This window comes from Bacillus rossius, chromosome 10 (genome assembly GCF_032445375.1).
Source record: "Bacillus rossius redtenbacheri isolate Brsri chromosome 10, Brsri_v3, whole genome shotgun sequence".
Lineage (NCBI taxonomy): Eukaryota > Metazoa > Arthropoda > Insecta > Phasmatodea > Bacillidae > Bacillus > Bacillus rossius.
Window position 1 is genome coordinate 58,386,996 of NC_086337.1, and position 21,363 is coordinate 58,408,358.

The 21,363-nt window shown below is 41.3% G+C and overlaps 2 protein-coding genes across 4 annotated transcripts in view; one reads left to right on the forward strand and one right to left on the reverse strand.

Annotated features, from left to right (window-relative positions):
• The first annotated feature begins 6,257 nt into the window (after window positions 1-6,257).
• On the forward strand, window positions 6,258-15,256 carry LOC134536270 (chromosome transmission fidelity protein 8 homolog). 3 transcript variants are annotated; one of them, XM_063375987.1, is made up of 3 exons: window positions 6,258-6,394; window positions 10,319-10,529; window positions 13,315-15,256. In XM_063375987.1, the coding sequence occupies exons 1-3, from the start codon at window positions 6,375-6,377 to the stop codon at window positions 13,519-13,521; spliced, it is 438 nt and encodes a 145-aa protein (XP_063232057.1). In that variant the 5' UTR covers window positions 6,258-6,374; the 3' UTR covers window positions 13,522-15,256. The 3 variants fall into 3 exon arrangements, with proteins under 3 accessions (XP_063232057.1, XP_063232059.1, XP_063232058.1); XM_063375989.1 differs by having other exon boundaries at window positions 6,278-6,394; window positions 10,412-10,529; XM_063375988.1 differs by having other exon boundaries at window positions 6,293-6,394; window positions 10,358-10,529.
• A 2,412-nt stretch (window positions 15,257-17,668) lies between these two features.
• The window catches only part of LOC134536363 (NGFI-A-binding protein homolog), a 90,707-nt gene continuing 87,012 nt past the window's right edge, over window positions 17,669-21,363 (reverse strand). Inside the window, exons 11-13 of the mRNA XM_063376117.1 lie at window positions 21,048-21,140; window positions 19,534-19,671; window positions 17,669-18,501 (exon numbers count right to left, since the gene is read on the reverse strand). Coding sequence (XP_063232187.1) covers window positions 18,325-18,501; window positions 19,534-19,671; window positions 21,048-21,140 — 408 coding nt within the window. The 3' untranslated portion in view covers window positions 17,669-18,324. The remainder of the gene's footprint in view (window positions 18,502-19,533; window positions 19,672-21,047; window positions 21,141-21,363) is intronic.

Sequence of the window (21,363 nt, forward strand, 5' to 3'; positions counted from 1 at the left end):
GGCTCGCAAAACAACAATGTCAATGCCGAGTTATCCTTGGAACTGCCTACCACTATTCCTCCTCACCTAACTCTCCCTCCAGGTCCCGTATTTCCCGGTCCCGGCCACGTTGGCCTGGACCCACACCTCACCGACGAGATCAGTACGGGCACAACAGGACAATTACGTAAACGGGGAAGCAGAGACCTAAAGCAGAGGGACGTCATTAAATAGATATTAAATTAATCATTAAGTTTTATTGTATGAATTTAGAACCACTTGCTTTTTATTATTAACGTAATTTTTTACGTATAACTGAACTTTAGAAACTCTGGCGCGACAGGGAGCTCCCCCTCCCCTCGCGCCAGAGACAGACGCGAGTACAGCGTGACTCGCGGATCGGGACGGACGCACTTCCCATGGGGAGCCATCATATTTTGCATTCATCGAACTTTAATATGGTAATTATAGTCACAACCGAAACCTTTTTTTAAATATTCCCTGTGTGCGCCCGGTCTTTTTCCGGTGTAGGGCCTAACCCAGCTGCGTCAATTTAACACGCCCCACACAACGCATTACGTAGGGCCGTGCAACATACGGCACGAGCCGACTCCCGCCACCACAGAACTTTACTTAATTGCATAGTGCACAGGCACTAGCTACATCCAATTGCCGTCGTCCGGGGTCTCGGGCTCGAGTCCCGGTGCGGCTCCTAGCGGGAGTGGCTGTTGTCGATGTAGTGTTTCCGAGTGGGCGCCAGACTAGCTATGTTTCTAGTCGATAGGTAGGTCGTGGGGTCGGTTGCCCTGCGTGGCCCGCTAGGACCGTCGGCATTGTTGCGTGGGATATGAGGAATTCCCTACTTGGTGGTGGTTGGGAGTCGGGTGGTTAATTGATTAGGCGCTGAAGTTGCCGTCGTCCGGGATCTCGGGCTCGAGTCCCGGTGCGGTTCCTAGCAGGAGTGGCTGTTGCAAATGTAATGAGTCCGGATGGGCGCCAGACTAGCTCTGGTGCTAGTCAATAGTTGGGTCGTGGGGTCGATTGCCCTGCGTGGCCCACTAGGACCGTCGGCGGTGTTGCGTGGGTTTGAGGACTTCCCTACTCGGCGGTGGTTGGGAATAGCAGGTTTAAAGAAGCGTACGCTGAAGCGAGGTAATAAATGACGTGCGTCATTTATTCAGTCGACAGTGGCTCTGGTGTAACGTTGTGGGTTACACGCCACGTCGTACAATAGGTGACGTTACAAGATACAAATTACACAATTACGAGCAACTGAGTCTGAGAGTTACTGAATTACCGTAGCACAAGTTTATAAAAAGAATGTTACACGAGGTTGCGTTATACAAGTTTACGAATGTTACACGAGGTTGCGTTGCACAAGTTTACAAAAGAAAATGTTACACGAGGTTGCGTTGCACAAGTTTACAAAAGAATGTTACAAAGTCACTAATTATCCCGTATTATCGTGTCCCTAGGCGTTTCTGAGCCTGGTTGCTCAACGAGGGGTGAGGGTGATTGGAGGCGGCCAATCCCGTAAATCTGCGTATTGAGGCGGTGCTCGCGTCCACGGCAGTGGAGCGCGGACCGCAGCTAAATTCGCTCAAGAGTTCCCTTACGGGGAGTGTCAGGGCCGGAGCGACTGAGAATTAACAAAAGTTCTGTCCTCGGGAGTCGGCCCGTACCGGATAATGCACCAACCCCGCGGACCAAGTGGGGTGCAGGGGGGGGGGGTGTGTGTGATATTTATGCGGCCGGATTAGGTCCTGGACCGAAAAGCTGGACCGGGTACACACAGAGAGATTATTAAAAGGGTTAAAAGAATGACTATATTTACCAGAAGTGAACTCGGTGTGGACAAAGGATGATGTCTCTCCGTGGGACGTGCGTCCGCCCCGGTCCACGAGTCGCGATGAACTGGCGTCATATCATGGCGTCCGGCCGAGGCTCGGTGGCCCTCGCGCCAGGGTTGACCTCATTACGTTAGTTTCTGATCTGATAAGTTAATAAGAGAATTTAATGATGTTAAATTCTTATATTAATTATACAGGTTGAATCCAAGTCATTTGTCCCTTCTACGAATTGAAAGTTATTATATATAGAATTATTATGTTTGAATTTTTACGTCACACCAGCGACTGTTCGTCTCTTGTCAGATTGCTCTGGTGGGGTTAATGACGCAACACAAGATTTGGATAATTATTTCATAAGGTCTAATTGACTGATTCAGGCAGAAGGCCGCCAGGGGAACACTCACACGCGCATTGCTGTAGTTACACACGTGAGTGCCCGGGCACTCCTACGTCGCACTTTCGTCAACCGACTTTAAATTAATACGTAATATAGTTTAATAATTAGTGTTTGTTTTTATACGTGGTTGATTGGAGTGACGGTCTGTTTATTTGAGGGAGGCCGGGTTCTACCTTAGTTGTTGGTGGCTCGCCTGACTCGGGTGGGCCATGGCTAGGGGCGCGTTCCGTTAGCGGGGTTGAATACTGGCGGTTGCAGGTCGGGCTTTAGGGTGGCCTTCGGTCGGACGACGTCAAAGTAATGCAACAAATGACGTGCGTCGTTTATTCATGCGACTGTGGGTTTGGTGTAATACTGTTGATTACACCCCACGTCGTACAGAGAGTGACGTCACACAATACAGAAGTTACATAATTACACAAAGTTAGTCTGAAAAGTTATGTAATAAGGCATGGCACAAGTTTACAAAAATGTTACATGATGGTGCGTTGCACAAGTTTACTGAATGTTACGTGGCGGCGCGTCGCACAAGTTTACTAAAAAACTTCCAGGTTCAAGGCGTCGCACAAAATTACTAAATGTTACGTGTTAGCGTGGCACTAGGCGGTTCTGAGCCTGGTTACCCAAAAGAGGGGTGAGGGCGATTGGAGGCGGCCAATCCCGTATATCAATGTCTCGAGGCGGTGTTCGCGTCCACTGTAGTGGAGCGCGGACCGCAGCTAAATTCGTCCAAGTTCCCTTACGGGGTGGTGTCAGCGCCGGGGCGACTAGTTTTAGTTCAAGTTCTGTGGTTTGGGAGGCGGCCCGTGCCATATACTGAAAACTACCCCGCAGACCAAGTGTGGTGCAGGGGGTTTTGAAATTTATGCGGCCGGATTAAGTCCTGGACCGAAAATTTGGACCGGGTACGCACGGAGAGATTAATAAAAAGAGGTTTCGAGGAAGTGACTACAATTACCAGAAGTGGGTTCAATGCAGAAAATGGATGATGTCTCTCCGTGGGACGTGCGTCCGCCCCGGTCCACGAGTCGCGCTGTACTGGCGTGATGTCATGGCGTCCGGCCGAAGCTCGGTGGCCCTCGTGCCAGGGTTGACCTCATTACATTATTTTCCAATTTGACCAGTTCACAAGAGATTTTAAGGGCGCTAAATTCCTACATTAATTATTAAGTCTAAATTAACATTACTCACCCCTTCTACAATTTAGAGTTAGTATGTTTACGAATTATGTTCTTTAAATTATACGTCACACCAGAGACTGTTCGTCTCTTGCCGGACTGCTCTGGTGGGGGGTAATAGCGAAACACAAGGGGTTAATAATTATGTCACATGAATTACTTCACTAATCTAGGCAGAAGGCTGCCAGGGGAACACTCACACACGTATCGACACATTTACACATGTGAGTGCCCGGGCACTCCTACGTCGCACTTTCATTAAGCGAACATTTAATTTATATGTAATGTTGTTTATATTCTGTGTGCGTTTTATCAAAGTGGTCGACTGTAATGTTGGTCTGTTTATTGTGAGGCCGGGTTCTACCTTGTCTGCTGGTGGCTCGCCTGACTCGGGTGGGCCGTGGCTAGGGGCGCGTTCCGTTAGCGGGGCCGAATACCGGCGGTGGCAGGTCGGGCTTTAGGGTGGCCTTCAGTTGGACGACGTCAGTAGTGTCAGTGTATTTGTCAAGTGTAATTGTGTAACTTGTGCCCATCCACACTTTGAGAGATGCGGGATTAAAAACCAACACCTAAATACCGTTTTCTTTATTTCGTAGACGCCCCCTGAACAGTTAGAAAACAGTCCTCTACACTGTTTAGGGCCAGTGCGTATTAAAAGCAGGGACTCCCTTCCACCATCAACAGCCGCCGATCCTAGTGGAACACGCAGGGGCAAAAACCCACGACCACCTCGGTTAATCCTCGAATTACCTGGCGCCCGCCGGAGATTTCCTTAAGAGCCACTGTAAACCACTAGGACCGCCCCGGGTCTCGATCATGAGACCGTGGGTGACGGCAATATATTGACACCGTTCCGGCTGCCTCCCCGTCAAAGCTATCAAGTTTTGCGGGATGGGTCTCGGGGTTTGGGTTCGGCCAAGTGGCGGGAGGCAGGGACGTGTCCGTATAGGTGATCCTTGGGCTGTTTAGGCCACCCAAGACGCCTTATACTACAAATGATGCACTCCGCTACGTGAAGTGTGGTTTTTATTACACACCAACCTCTACATGGTGCTATTAATCCCCTGGCCGCGACTGTTCGGGGTTAGAGAGCTCTGCGCATGTACGGCTGTTCGGCGATGACCCCGCTTACTATGGAGAGGGGGGAGTTTTGAGCGAACAGTACGTGGCGGACGTTGCTGCTAAGACCTGCGCGGTGATGCGCGGTGATGCACGGCCAGTGGTGTTGTAACTCACGATCTAGATGCGGTTGCGGAATTGGCGCGAAGACGACCAGCCTCTTCGAGCTCCCGGTGGGTACTGACTCACTCGTGTAGCACAGCGCTACAGCAGGCCTGCCAATTGCGCGCCAGAAGCGCAGCGCGCGGGAAACAGACGCGGCCAAGTTTAGGACTTATTCGCACGTTGAACAATGGAATTAACAAATAAAAACATTTGATGAAATATACATTACATAGTTTATGTCTGTGAGAGAAAACATGTGCCCTTGATGCTATAGTCCGGCGGAAGCACATTGCCACACCCGGCGGAGTGCTTCCGCCGAGGTGGCCGGTAGTGGTGCTAGCTGCGGGTCGTTCGGTGCACTCACACTCGTTGCACCATGTTGCACGCGCGGGCGTGTTCGTGGCACACGGCTTTGAGAGGCGTCGGAGAGGCATCGCGGCCTGTGCGACTAAGAGGCGCACTATCGGCTGGCGTCAATATAAATATATATTGTTTGTTTAATTGGAAAAGTACTATTAAAATATAGGCTTGTGTGCAAAAGACTGTGTTTAATATATGTTATAATTGGTCTATGCAGTGTTCCTAGATTTACCAGAATTCGGGTACGTGTAGCTAATAATTATTGGGTATGTACCTGGTATATGAAAAGATCCACTCGAGTACCTACACAAATGTGCACGAATATAGGAATAAGAAAACAATAATAGACAAAAAATATTGAACAATATTCACTTGGAATGGAAAACCAATTAGGGTGGAAACGTTTTTTTTTGTGCCCTGGCCATGATGTACTGGCATTAAACATTCCTACCTTTTTGAAAACAACCTTGGCTACATTGTATTCTTAATAATCTCTGGAGAACCACAGGACCAAGTTGCAGCTAGTATCAAGTAAACAGTAGGTAGGATATGACAACATCAGAATCAGGGATATCTCTTACTGAAAACAGTCTCAGCTATTTGATTGATTGATTGTTAGCTTTTAATTGGGCTTTCGCCCGGTGGCAAGCAGTCCACCCCCTACTCGCCCAATTTCTGAAGCCTCTTCCTCTTCTCACATCCTGTAACTTTCCCTCAATCCTATTTCACTCCCTCCCCGTCCTCACCAGAAATACTTGCCTTCCTCTTTCCGTTCTTCTCCACTCTCTCTGAATCTTCCACCCATGATCCCTCCTTCCTCTATACACCCCTTTGTTCAACCAATCTCCCAGCATCCCCTTCCCCCTCTCTGTTTGTCAATCTAAAAACACTTCACAATATCACAAATTTACATTGCTATGTTTATATTACATGAAATATTTATATTAATTTACACAAACCTTTAACCTGAAAATATAATTTATCGCATGTGGCTGGAAGGCTGGAATAATAGTATTCGAATTTACATTGTCCTTCCCCATCGCCCCCAACAAAAATTCTCTTATCACTCTATTATGAGAATTAACAGAACTGCGTACCTATATGATATTTGTATTAAAGAAGACAGCAATATTTTATTTTTATCCGTTTCTTGTGTAAGTGACTGAATGACACCTGAACTGAGAAATGCTTGTACCCGAAAGAACTCGAATGCAGAGGTAATTTTACCCAAATTGTGTGTACTATGGCTGGCAACACTGAGTCTTTGGCTCCAAATATTTTGGCGCGTAGTTAAGTTTGTTCGTACATGGTCATTTCGCTTTTGGTTGTTTGTTTTGGTTATGTGTTTGGAACCAGTTTTAAATCGGAACTGGGAGTTTTTGAAAAATGTCTGTGTTCATCAGAATGTAGGTATATCGTATATAATTTTTGAAATTAGTAAACAGTGTTTTGTTGGGAGTGTGATTTAAAGTTTTTCTCTAGGATGCAATATCTCCACTTCCGTTGCACTGCACGGTGCCTGCTACGACAATCGGTAACTTATGTTGAATGTGCCATGTCTTGCTACGTGCTACCGCACAGTAAACTGAGTTAAAAGGGTAATCTCGTAGCCGCACACTCTGCGCAAGTGGCGGTTTAAACCTCACGTTACATAACTTGAAAACTTAGCTCTTTTCTGTGTGATTTAGTCAAAACAAAAATAGTAGGGTGGTGATAATCTCTCGTGGAAAACAGACTCGGCTACGCTTTTATTACCAGATACGTCGCGATCTTTACATTACAGGTAATATTTACAATGATTTTATACCAACCTTCAATCCGAAAATATCAGGTTTCACATGTGGCTAACCTAACCTAACCTAACCTAACCTAACCTAACCTAACTTCTACTTAAAATGATTATTACGGAAACAAACTTTTTTTACAGAATCATTAGAAAATATGGTAAATATGTATTGTACGGATTAGCGCCAAAAAAAATCGTACAAATATGAAATAACTTTCATTATATGCTCTTTTACGTCCTCTTTTCAAAACCGCCTGCGGAGATTAAAAATTCCAATTACTTTTGGAGATATAGCCGTTCTTATTTTGCAATACAAGCCCTATGTAATCATTCAACAGACGCCATTTTATATTTTGCCGTGTGTGCGTGAATGCCTAAATAACAGAAATTTTCCATTAGGTAAGGTTAGTTACATGATAAATACTTCAAAATAAACGGAAATTAAAAATAATATCAATTAATTTTACTTGTATAGTTTTAAGTATTTATAATGTAACTGACCTGACCTAACAAAACGGGACAAAGGTAGATTAGGTCAGGTCAGCTACAGTAGGAGACAGTTTTGACGTTAGAGTATTTTTAAAGTTGCTATTATATTTCCTAATGGCTATTCACATTTTTGAAATGTATTCCAGAATAATTTTACATCTAAAAGTTTACTTATACTTTGAAACTGAATGGACATTAAAAATAATAAAAATTAATTTTAATGGTTGTTTAGTTTTAAAGTATTTATAATGTAGCTGACCTGACCTAACAAACCGGGAAAAAGGATGAACAGTAGGAACTCACGTAATTTTCTTTTTACGTGATGTAGTCGTTCAACTACGTCGCGAAAAAAAAAAATCATACTTGTAAACAAGCAACAATGGTGAAAACGCGGGAAGCCTACGATTCACTCATCCTTCTGGACATACCTGAATACTCACGTTGGCAAGCCTTCTTTCAACAGATGAGAGGCAAACGCCCGATCGTGCATCTTTGGTTTTTTTTTTTTGTTTATTGTAAATAAATATGCAACTCATGAAAACTAATGGTCATTTAGGTTATGTTAGCTACATTATAAATACTTCAAAACATTGTGGATGGTTGATTTGGTTAGGATAGCTACATTAAAAATACTGTGAAATCATGTAAACGGTTTCCTAGCGCTGGATAGCTACATATTAAAAAGTTATTTGCTAAGCAACCATAAAATTACTTTACAGTTTTTTTAATGTAGCTATACTTACCTAATATAACCAACCATCCACAGTGTTTTAAAGTATTTTTAATTACTTCTTGCTAATTTTAAGAAAAGAAGGCTTGCCAACGTGAGTATTCGGGTATGTCCAGAAGGATGTTTGAATCGTAGGCTTCCCGCGTTTTCACCATTGTTGCTTGTTTACAAGTATGATTTTTTTTCTCTCCATATCTCCTAAAGTATTTGGAATTTCTGATCTCCGCCGGGTTTAATGAAAAGAGGAAGTTAAAGAGCACAGAATAAAGGTATTTTCGGATTTTTAAAATTTTTTTTTAAAAAAATCGCCAAAAAATGAATATTAAAAAATACGATATCTCCAAACGTAATTGGAATTTTTTATCTCCGCAGGCGGTTCTTAAAAGAGGACGTAAGATAGCATATAATGAAAGTTATTTCATATTTGTACGATTTTTTTTGGCGCTAATCCGTACAATACATATTTACCGAAAATATTTTAAGCTTGGAGTCACAATGCCCCACAATATGTTTTGTTAGGCATAGGACATTGTTACTGAACAACAGAGTTAATAGGGTTACAATACCATTACAAGATTAACACAATGACAAATCATTCCAAGCCAAATGCGTCCATAAAATGTGGAATATGTGAAGAAAAAATACAATTTACACCCTATATAAATCTTTTTTTCCTGCTGATGACGGAAGTGCATATCAATATAAATTTAGTTGTCATTCCATAAAGCGAGATATAGTTTATTTTAGATACAAGGAAGCAAATTACATTTATGTAGATAAGGCGCACAAAATAATTCTGCTGTTAGCCATACTAAAAATAAAAATAAACATAATAAACAGTTGAAGTTCAAATAAAACAAATTGTTTTATTTTTTAAGATTTACCAAAAAGTTAAATATTTTGGAAGTTTTAGGTTTCTGATTTACTTACCGTCGTGTGCGGCACAACATGACAAAATTAGAAATATAATGTAGTTATTGCGGATCGTTAGGGTGCATATTTCGTCGTGTTGACGTCACAGGACCTTGTATTTCATTGGCTATTGAATGTGGCGTGTTTGTCACTCCAGCTTATGGAAGTAATTTTAATGCATGTAGGAATTTTAAAAAAAAATACTTGTGGAGCATGTAGGAAGGCTGGTGAGAGTGATAAAGGTGATCATGGCGTGGTTGGGGGGGGGGGGGGGACATTGATGCTGGGAGACAGGTTGCACTCGGTGTGTACTGAGGGATGAGAGATTTTTGAGTGGAAGATACAGAGGGAGTGAAGGCGAATGCTAAGAGGGAAACACTCGTTCCTGGTGAGGACAGGGCAAGCATGAAACGGGCTTGAAGAGGAGGTGATGGGGTGGCAGCCCAAAGGCCGCGGAAGGACGATCATGGCATGAACGGGGTAAATTTGACGATTTGATTCTACGAAGTTACGATATTGCGCATACCAAATGCAGTACCTATGCTAGAGCTAAGAAAGACGATCACGGCAGGGCAAGGGTAAATTTGACGAGTTGATTCTGCAAATTTACGAAATTACGCATACCAAATCCAGTACCTATACTAGGAGCTAAGAAAGACGATCACGACGTGGCCGGGGTAAATTTAACGAGTTGATTCTGCGAAATTACGAAATTACACATACCAAATGCAGTACCTATACTAGGAGCTAAGAAAGATGATCAGGACGTGGCCGGGGTAAATTTAACGAGTTGATTCTGCGAAATTACGAAATTACGCATACCAAATCCAGTACCTATACTAGGAGCTAAGAAAGACGATCACGGCAGGGCAAGGGTAAATTTGACGAGTTGATTCTGCGAAATTACGCATACCAAATGCAGTACCTATACTAGAAGCTAAGAAAGATGATCACGGCATGGCCAGGGTAAATTTGACGAGTTGATTCTGCGAAATTACGCATACCAAATGCAGTACCTATACTAGGAGCTAAGAAAGATGATCACAGCATGGCCAGGGTAAATTTGACGAGTTGATTCTGCAAATTTACGAAATTACGCATACCAAATCCAGTACCTATACTAGGAGCTAAGAAAGACGATCACGACGTGGCCGGGGTAAATTTAACGAGTTGATTCTGCGAAATTACGAAATTACACATACCAAATGCAGTACCTATACTAGGAGCTAAGAAAGACGATCACGGCAGGGCAAGGGTAAATTTGACGAGTTGATTCTGCGAAATTACGCATACCAAATGCAGTACCTATACTAGAAGCTAAGAAAGACGATCACGGCATGGCCGGAGTAAATCTGACGAGTTGATTCTGCGAAGTTACGAAATTGCGCATACCAAATGCAGTACCTATACTAGGAGCTCGGGGCAAGCGGCGAGGTGCGTGTCACGCGACAGCTCGTACGTGGATCGCTGCCCACACCTCCTGGCGGGACTCTCTCCCGTGTGCAGGCCGGGGGGCGACGGCTGCTGCGAGTGGGCGGTGGTCGAGCTGCAGGGCGACCTGGAGTCCCGGTCGAGGCGAAGCCTCTTTGACCAGTTCATCGGGGACCTGCACTTCACCACCAAGGTGGGCGATGCTACAACCTCATTGGCTTATGCAGGGGGTGGGATATCTCTCCCCCTTCACCCTCAATTATAAAAAAAATATATGGTAAATATGTACTTGAGCGGTATTTGCGAAAAAAAATGTTAAAAATCCGAAAATACCTTTATTAGACTCTCTTCAACTTCCTCTTTTCATTAAAAGCGGCGGTGGTAAGAAATTCCAAATACTTTAGGAGATATCGAATTTTAAAATTTCATCATATGTAGTTGAGCGGTATTTGTGAAAAAAAATGTTAAAAGTCCAAAAATACCTTTATTAGATGCTCTTCAACTTCCTCTTTTCATTAAAAGCAGCGGAGATAAGAAATTCCAAATACTTTAGGAGATATCGCCGTTCTTATTTTGCATACAAGACCTGTGTTTATCATTCGACCATCGCCATTTTATTTTATTTTGCAATGTGTTTGTGAATGCCTAATTAATGAAAATGGTCAATTAGGTCAGGTCAGTTACATTATAAATACTTTGAAACTAAGCGTACATTAGAAATAAAATGAAATTATTTCAATGGTTCTTTAGTTTTAAAGTATTTATAATGTAACTGACCTGACCTAACAAACCGGGACAAAGGATTAACAGAAAGACTCACGTAAAAATTTTTTGTTACTTATTACTTGCGCAACAATGAAAAATAAGACTTTAAAATTAGAAACGTTAAAAACTCGCCTAAGTTGGAGGCGGTAATTAAACACTGTTTTAAACAATAAATGAAGTAAATAATCACGTATTGGTTAATTTGAATTCTGGCCTGTCACGAACAATCACGTGACATCATTATCCAATAAAAAAATAGATGCTCGTAAACAAGAAACAATGGTGAAAGCCACATGAACGCACTGCTATAATTGTGATGAAATTTAAAAATTCAATATCTCCTAAAGTATTTGGAATTTCTTATCTCCGCCACTTTTAATGAAAAGAGGAAGTTGAAGAGCATCTAATAAAGGTATTTTCGGATTTTTAACATTTTTTTCCGCAAATACCGCCCAACTACATATTTACCAAATATATTATTCCCACAAACAAAATGAAACAATTTGAAACCAAACAGTGGGGACAAACTCATCCTCCCCCCCCCCCCCTCCCCAATACACACACACACACATACACACACACACAAAATACAGAGAAATTCTCCTTAAGTTCCTGGCGGCCACCTGCAACCCTTTCCTCACTCCCACCCACCACTTTCTCAACACTCTCTGAAGGTTGGGGTCTCCCCAGTGTCCTACAGTTTTGAAGAGTCAGGGAAGAAGTCGAAACTAGTCGGGGATGATGTGGAAAAACACTATGCACTTGTGGTTTACATTACCCGTTGCCTGGCGTATCGTCGGTGATTTCTGTCGACTCGCATTAGGCAGTGGGAGAAGTCCATTTAAATTCGTGTAGCAGTAGTATCTCACCGTTGAGGTTTCAGTTTTGAACTCAAAGGTGAACCTTAGGAATGTTTGGGAAAACAAGAGAAGCAAGGCAAACAATTATATAACTTATAAATTTTAATATAAAGTACTCAGTTTTAGTGTATGAATTTCCTTGATATCTAAAAAAAATTCTCTAACTGCAAAATTGTGTGATTTAGGTAATTTAGATTAAAAAATTAAATGGTTTTGAATGAAAAAAAATTATAGGCTATGTAGAGGAATAAATAATTACAACTATCTCAGTTTGAAAATAGCTCTTCAGCAGTTTGTATTTTGTTGTGCTAATTTGGACGAAATATCAACTATGTAATTTGTAAAAAACAGTGTCTAAATATTCTTGGGTTTTTGTTCTGGAAAATGAAAAAAAATAATTCTTGAGCGTGTGATTGTGACTTTCAGTAACAACCATAAATGTAACATATTTACAAAATGCAATCTGAGATTAGAAATTAAGATTCTTTAATTCTGACGTGAGAATTTATTATATATCAAAACGGTTGCTTCAAACCATCACTAACCTAGTGTGGAGCCAAAAATGAGTTACATTAGGTTACTAGATAAACTCAAAAGACTACGAAGAGCAAATTAATGAAAATAGCTCAGTGCTTCTTAGATATAGGATTTAAAATAAGGGACCAGTGAATAATGTAATATTATTTGTATGTTTTTTTCTTAAACGCTAAAAACTTGTTTAGCGTTCCAGTACAAAACTCAGTGTGGTGAGTCAAAGATGATATAGTGTGATTATTGCCAGGGGTTGAAGTAAGTTGACAGCAGTGTAGCTGCTAGGGGCAAGTGTGCGAACATGCTGTACGGGAAGGACGTGACTTTTTTTTTAGCATTCTAGTACAAAACTCGGTGCGGTGAGTCAAAGATGATACAGTATGATTATTGCCAGGGGTCGAAGTAAGTTGACAGCGGTGTAGCTGCTAGGGGCAAGTGTGCGAACGTGGTTTCCAGGGCGTCCCCATTCTGATCATCGGACACCACATTCTGTATGGAAAGAAAGTGACCTTTTTAGCATTCTAGTACAAAACTCGGTGCGGTGAGTCAAAGATGATACAGTATGATTATTGCCAGGGGTCGAAGTAAGTTGACAGCGGTGTAGCTGCTAGGGGCAAGTGTGCGAACGTGGTTTCCAGGGCGTCCCCATTCTGATCATCGGACACCACATTCTGTATGGTAAGAAAGTGACCTTTTTAGCATTCCAGTACAAAACTCGGTGCAGTGAGTCAAAGATGATACAGTGTGATTATTGCGAGGAGAGTCGAAGTAAGTTGACAGCGGTGTAGCTGCTAGGGGCAAGTGTGCGAACGTGGTTTCCAGGGCGTCCCTGTCCTGATCATCGGGCACCACATCCTGTACGGGAAGGAAGTGTCGCTGGAGAAGCCGTTCGCCGTGATGGAGCGGGCGCACCCCCAGCCCTCCCCTGGAGCCCCCACGGAGTACGTCGTCAAGGGGCTGGTGAGGCGGAAGCTGCTGTTCAAGACCCGGCCCAAGCCGATCATTGCCAATGTGCCCAAAGTCGTGTGATTGCAGCCTTGCGTACAAGTGCTGTGGCGTGCAGCGGTTATGTTTGAAGGAGAAAAAAACCTTTGTTAAAATAATCATTTATATAAGATGGAAACCGTAGGAAGTTACCAGACCTTACTATATGACTGTGTGGCGGATATAGAGATAGGACACACTCACTGTTTGTGTGTGTATGACCTACCTCCTATGATTTCCTATCATTATAAAACTGAATCTACTCCTTTTTTTACTACTTTAAGGATGTAATTTCATAATTATATGTTGTCTATGTCACTCTCCGGCCCATAAACTATCTACATGCAATAAATCATGTCGATCTGTCGCTCCGTTGCTGCGTGAAAGAAGGACAAACAGACAAACACACTTTCACATTTATAATGTTAGTAGGGATTATTTCTGAAAAGGTTTAAGCTTTCGCACACAAAAATTGGCATGTTCCTGCAAATGGTAAAGGTTTTTTGTATTGTGTTCATTCATTTTTGTGTTAAATGATTTAATTAAAAAAATAAAGTGTAAGAAAATTGTATTAAATTAAAATTGGTTCACGAGGTATTTGTATTCACCATAGTACATATGTCTAGACTTCATTTTTTCCAGAAAGTGATTTGACTTGCACGCAAGCCAGTATGGTGCTCAAAAATGAAATCGTAACAATGTGCAGTCCTCGTGAGAAAGACAGGATGACATGACACAATAGAGCAGTGACCAACCTGATAGTCGCTGGGTATTTCTAGAGGGCCCGGAGGAAATCGACCAGCAATTTATGTTTTATGAATTTCATGTATAATATAAACAACATAAAGATCTTAAATTTGGTTTCAAGGGGCCTCCCTAGTAAAGATGTTTAGCGCGCTGGGCTACTGGTCTCATGCTGCAGGTAGTGTGAATGGTCGGAGCTTCTCGGGGGAGGGGTGAAGAAGCAAGGGGGAGGTTGAATGGAGGGTTGGAGGGAAGCACACAGTATCTGCTGGAGTCCAGTTGCTGTGTTATCTGCGAGCAAGGTCGCGGCAAGGTCGGGGGGGACTGCCTACCGCTACACACACCAACAGGATTAAGTTCTCGTATCGCCTTGCTTGCTTTTTGACAGTGTTTATCAACTTGATATATCCATGAATTGCAAACATCATTTGTTTTTAAAAGTGTTCTTTTGATTCACATACTACATAATTACGAAATTTACATTCATAAAAAAATATAATGTCAAACAAATCAGCACATATCTTGTGGTTTCAAAACGTAGAAGGCTACTTAATAAAGTTTATTAAATCACAAAAATTAAATACATGTTGATCGTTCTGCTGAAATTTTGCCTCGGTAGAAGTTTATAACTTTGCAGAACAAACACTAAAATATTTTTGCACACATTTTGATTTTTTTTGTTTGTTTTTTTCTATTCATGACGGGCAGTTTTTAAATTGTAATTTGCAAGTAAAACCAGAAAATGCACAGCTTTTGGAAATGTGATTTTCAAAGAATTACTTGAAATAAAAAGAAACCTTTATGCACATAGAATAAAATAATCTTCTTTAATTTTTTTTCAAGCATTAGAAGTTAACAAAAAGTCTTTTATGTACAGTCTTGATTGTATAACTATGTACTTGTAACAAATGTTGAATACAGAGAACACAAACTACATCATCTATTTAGTGTACAGAAACTTACATTACAAAATTATTTCTTACAGTGATGTACAATGTTCGTGTTATACAGTATAAATATTCTCTATATGAAACCACTTTTTTTTTGTTTAATTTTTTTTTTTGTAAATATCTACTTTGTGTGAATGCCCGTTTTTACTTGCTGACATCATAAAACGTATGTGGGCAAGATAATTAATTACTACCGGAGTTTAGCTCATGTTAATATAGGGAAAGAAAAATAGATGCAGATGGGTTCCTGTGCAATAATATCCATCAGTAATATTACACTGACACTTCAAAGTTTGCACTTTAAAAATAAATGTTTGAATATTTAATGTTCTTAACTACTAAAAAATACCAACCATGCTAATGAGTATATAGATAAGTTTAAGATATTTTTTAAATGTTGCTGTCAGCTAACTGTTAAAGTTAATCACTTTCAATGTCACTCAGTATAACCGCATTGCAAAAAGTTTCTTGCTGCGTTTGTCATTCCTTATTAGTAGGGACAGGATTATAGGGTGAATTGGGATAAAACCGAAATAACACAGCAAAGCATTCAACACAAGATACAAGTTAATACACCATATACCTTGTTTTATTGCATAATCGTCGCACCGTTAATTCAGGACGTAAAAATTTGGAAAGAAAAAATTCTGACATAAACGTCGCATGATGTTTTTGGTCCTGCTGTTGGATTCCGAGGGCTTTGTGTAGGTTGTAAACATGACAGGAGAAAGTACTGTGCAACAGCAATTGGTTTTTAAAATTGCTGTCAGGCAGTTGGGTAGTTATAATGGGGAAAAAACAACATAATTACAATACTCGTTTGAGATTGAGCTGCACAATATGATTTCCCGGCCAATATGGTCAAATGTTTCGGTCTCGCCATTTTCTAAATAAGATATGTTATTTGTTTCCATTTAAGATGTTTCCTATCAACTTATTTTCCCGTTATACAGACTATTTTGGTGAAGTAACAATGAAAAAATAGTTTCATATTTTTTTAATCGTGCATACACTATTTTTTTTTGGTTTTTATACAATGTATAAAAATAAAAACATCAAAATATCCTGTTTTGAGAACACAATCAACCTGAAAATAAAACAAAATAATCTTGTTCCTACTTATTAGTAACGTGTCGTGTAACTTCTCTAGATTTTGACAAATCGTAACCAAGAAACAGTATGCAAGCATGTAAACCCTCCAGTTTGAAAAGTATTGTAACTCTGGTGACAGCTGTGTGCGCGTTGTTAGCATTGGTTTTGGAGAATCTGAGTATTCACATTTGACTGCACTAGTATAGATATATAAAAACTTTCTGCAGTGCTGATACGTGTAATTTTACTTATGTATAAACATTACACAGGTTTGCTGACATAAATTTGCTTAACACTTAATATAACAATAATTTCAATATGACTGTATGTAATGAAATATGTATGTAATATTTTTTTTTTTTCCAGTCACAAGCATATCCACAGATATATTTATTCTTAAAAATTAGAAAACAAATTAATAAGTTTTTTATGAAGACTTATAAATGTAACTGAAATTTTAATAAGATGATAGAACACAATATACTTTAAAACATACTTTTAACTGCTTTAATTCAATTATGAAAGTTTTGATAACTTGATTGAATTTTTTTTGCAGAATAACTGTAACTTTCCTGTACTATATGTGATACAAATAGAAATAGTTTTTGTTACCTATTAATTGCTTTAAATAGAAAATAAAAAAGTAGTTTTTTTTTTTTTAAATATTGTGTGGATTTGCTTTACAGGAAATGATATACTTTACTTTGCAGCCGAATATTTTGTAAGTTTACTGTTAAGTTTTATAGTCTGCAAATGTAAGAAAAAAAATCACGTAAGTTCAAATATTACTAGTTTGCTCGTTCTCTTATGTTAAACACAAATATCACAGTTATCACTTATACAAAGGAGTTTTTTTAGCGAGTCATTATTGCCGCTCACCATTGACACTCCTCCTTTTGGCATTAATCCCGGTCCTTCCGGAGTATTTTGGAAAATCTGGATCCACGAGAGAGTAATTTGTTCACTGAAGAGATACAATTCATTGAAATTCTTGTACGCAGCAAAGTAAACATAATGTACGTTGGTTTATCACGAATGCAACACTTTCCTTACAGTTGAATTCACATTTCATTTTCAGAATTTTTGTTGTCTTCTGCATACATTTTACTATACTGAAAGAAGCACTTGTTTGTCGGACAGAATAAAAATTTGTTATAGTTGGAGACTGAAAAAAGTTGAGTTCAATGACCTCTGTAATAGACTCTGCAGTCCTTGTATTCTTGGGTGAAAGGGTTTCTCATTGGTCCTGAGATTCAGATTAATTGTGAGCCAATAGCAGAAACAGCAAATACATGTTGGGATTTTAACCTAGCTGGAAATTAATATGCAAATTTTTACATTCTCTAGAAATATCCCATAGCAGTATTATTTGTATTTAAATCAAAAAAGGTTTTTGATTTGTGTGTGTGTGTGTGTATGTATATATATATATATATATGGTAAGAGTTAAAATTTAATTCATGAGTGAACGAAAACTTAATTGCTTGTCAAAATTATAAACATTAAGTTTTTCTGCCATCTTTATAGGTTAGACAAAATCTCAAAAAAGTTGTGAAGATTGGAGAAGACCATGTCGATGAATTTCATGAAGAACAATGGCATTGTGTTGATATGAATTTCGTGAAGAATAATGAAGATCCAGATGCCATTGTGTCGTTAAAGGCCATGAAGAACAATGAAGATCCAGATGCTGTATAGATGATGGTTGTGAAGAACAATGAAGATCCAGATTCTGTATAGATGACTGTCGTGAAGAACAATGATGATCCAGATGCCGTATAGATGATGGTTGTGAAAAACAATGATGATCCAGATGCTGTATAGATGATGGTTGTGAAGAACAATTAAGATCCAGATGCTGTATAGATGACTGTCGTGAAGAACAATGAAGATCCATATGCCATAGTGTCGATGAAGGTCTTGAAGAACAACGAAGCTCTAGATGCCATCTTGTCGACGAAGATCGTGAAGAACCACAAAGATCCCGATGCTATTGTATTGACGAAGGTCGTGAAGAACTCCCCTGGAGGGAGTGCACTGGGCCCGAGGCACCGCGTGGCCCTCAGTCCGTGGCGGGCGTGCTCTCGGGCGGGGAGGGGGGCTCCTGCTTCATCGTCACGGCGCCGTGCGACCGCGTCAGGGGCAGCTTGTGGTTGGTGGGGTCAGGCAGCGCCGGTGACATCGACAACGCTGGGTTGGCCACCGCGATGATGTTCCCGCCTCCGCCAGAGGCTATCACCTGCCGGACACACACCGGCCACAAGGGTTATGGAACAAAAATTGCAAAATATCATTGAACACATTAGTATGTTCCTGTGTGAGACGCTACGTCACCTACAGCTACTACTGTAGGCCCATACGTCAGTGTGTTAGTGTCAGTAGTAATGTAAGATTTTTTAAATACAAATGTTCAAATTTGAAAAAAAAAAAATTCACTCCTGGCTGAGGATTGCGTGTTGTGTAGTTCCTTCACCTCCACGCTGCTAGAGACAGTGGGAAGTATCTTAGTACATATCTTGTCTCGTCAGAGCTACTGATGAGACAACTCTGGGATTGGTTGAAGTGAGAGTGTGGCAACCCTGGTGTTGAAACCGGGACTTGAGACCACCAACCACACATTCTTTCCGCTGATCCTTCAGGTTGGGCGCTAGTTATTGTAAGGCCCGACCACAATCAGCGTATATAGTATCGCCACATTGATCGCTATTGCGATAAGCAATTTGACAGCACAAAACTAGCACAGCGGCCTGGCTACAATGGACACAAACTTAACCCCGTCCTTTCTTTATTTTGATTGTTTTAGCATTTGAAAAATTAATATTGCTGTAGCTGGTAGTGTGTGATTATAACAACAAAATAAAAACAAATACAGCTCAAGAATTGCGAAATGAAATGCAGAAAAAAAAATTTTTTTTCTCCTTCAGAAAATCAACTGTGATGTTTTCAGCCAGCTCCTTTGTGTGAACATAATAAACAAACTAAAATAATATTCGGCACTATCTTCCCTACACACGCTTTTCCTTAGTTATTAAATAAAGTTCTCGAATGATGACGTAGTGGGACGTTTTAGAGCTGATTGGCCGAGTAACACCGGGATGTGGTGAATGCGCACGGCCAGCTAGTCGGAGCGACTGCTGTGTGGTGCTTGTGGGAAGCTAGAATGGAAAGTGGACGGGCATGTAGAGTTGTAGTGGGCTATGCACGTGGTGGCCAGGGTTTCTGGACGCGCCCCCGTGCCTCGAGGTGGGAGCGGAGAGTAGAGTTGCCTGACCTGCACTTTGTTGTCCTGGAGGGGATCCGCGTGGCAGCCCTTGCCGACCAGCTCCTTCACCACTCGCAGTCCTTCGTCGAGGAGAGTGTCCTGCACAGACTGGGAGCACACAGCGTCTCTCAGCGCAACCACTCCGACCTAAGAAGAAGAAAAAAAGGGGCTGGGCTGGGCTGTCTGTAATGTCAGGTTTACGGACGATAATTTCACGTTGATAACGTGAGTGGAAGAGAGATAGATGCGTCACCACAAGCCGAACGCTTAGGCCGATCGTGCCTCTCTATCGTTTGTTCTCTTGCTCGCACGCTCGGCTCAGGCGGAACGTGACAATGAGACGTGCTCTTTTTGCGTGCAGCCTGGCGTTCGTCGATTTATTAAGACGTTTTATCACGTCAAAAAATGTGTGTGGAGACCACGCACGGCAGAAGCGAAAACATCTTGCCTGTTAGTTGTGGACAAGAGATGAAATTATTTACATTTTCAATCACACAGTTCGCATAAAAAAATGAATGAAACATATAAACTCAATTGCACAAATCAATAACTTTTCCACACGAATAAATAAATTGTAGATACTTTAAATAAAAATTAAAAAATTATGGTACTGACAATCGTTAGTTGCTGCGAAAATTGAAGAGTAGATAAACACAAGCACCCTTGACGTCTCCCCTTCCGGCCATTACAACTAGCATATAGCATGCTACTGTTGTATCAGTCCTTCCCCCCCCCCTCCCCCCCACTCCTTTGCAGTCTTCTCATCCCACCATTAGTGCATGCGTAGGAGTGGTGTTGCTGCAGACACACACTCCTCTACTGCTTCCCCCACCACGTACTTAACTATTCCCTTCTTGCGACCAGAATTTTCATAACGCTCAAAAATGGTACCCCTCTCAGCAAAGAAGTTTCACTTCAGAAACTGTAATGCAAGGAGCAAGTCTTTTATTTTGTTGAGTAGGCATGTTGACATTAGGTTAGTGTGATGAATATGAAGTTCTTTTATAGAACTGGGGTGGCTGAAACAAGCCAAAATAAATGTTTACATGTGAATAAATTAGAGTTCAATATCTTGTCAACATTGACGATATAAAGTACAGACGAGGAAAGATCTGTTGACTCGCTGTGATGTACGCCACAATTTAAACTATGGAACATTCTAGGTTAGAAACCTACCACCGGGATTCTACTCTGGTTTGTCTTTGTGAGTTATCTTGTTCTATAAGTTCTGTTAACTTACGTTTATGTACTACAGTAGAGGTTTGATTAAATAAGTTAATGTGGATCGTGGCTACCTCAGATAAGCAAAATCTCCGATAAACACGGATGTAATAAAAAATCACGTAGGTTTTCAGTTGCTCCAGTGGTATCATTGTTTTGCTATTTTTCTTTCGTGCTGTTTCAAATCACGTCACTCCAAGATCAGGCCAACAAGTAAATATCGTCTTTGAGAGCGATTATCTTGCCTATACGCTGGTCGGCTCGCAACTGAAAATGAAACGCCGTCCCGGGCGATGAGTCACCTGTTTGGAGATCTTGCAGGGCGTCCTGGTCTCCGGGGTCGCCGACGTGTCGGGCTCTCTCGCCGCCAGGCCGTCTCGCGAGTCGCCGACCTCCTGCAAGGAGACGCCTTGAGGAGCGCGACTCTGCCGTGAGCCGGGAGCGAGCGGCGTCACGCCTACCCCGACACCGTCTAGCCGTGCCTCCCGCTCCCACCGCCACAACCGTGCCCTCTGGTTACCCACCATAACCAGGGGCGCAACAACTAAATTTCCAAAGGGGGGGGCAATATACCTGTTCATAAAGAATCATCGATCCCCCCTATTGAAGCGGGGGGTC

Bases quoted from the DNA above. Each gene is read 5' to 3' on its own strand.
- LOC134536270 (XM_063375987.1), top strand. From the start codon at position 6,375: ATGTCTGTGTTCATCAGAAT. The intron at 6,395-10,318 runs GTAGGTATATCG...TACCTATACTAG, and splicing joins ATGTCTGTGTTCATCAGAAT to GAGCTCGGGGCAAGCGGCGA. The intron at 10,530-13,314 runs GTGGGCGATGCT...CGTGGTTTCCAG, and splicing joins ACCTGCACTTCACCACCAAG to GGCGTCCCTGTCCTGATCAT.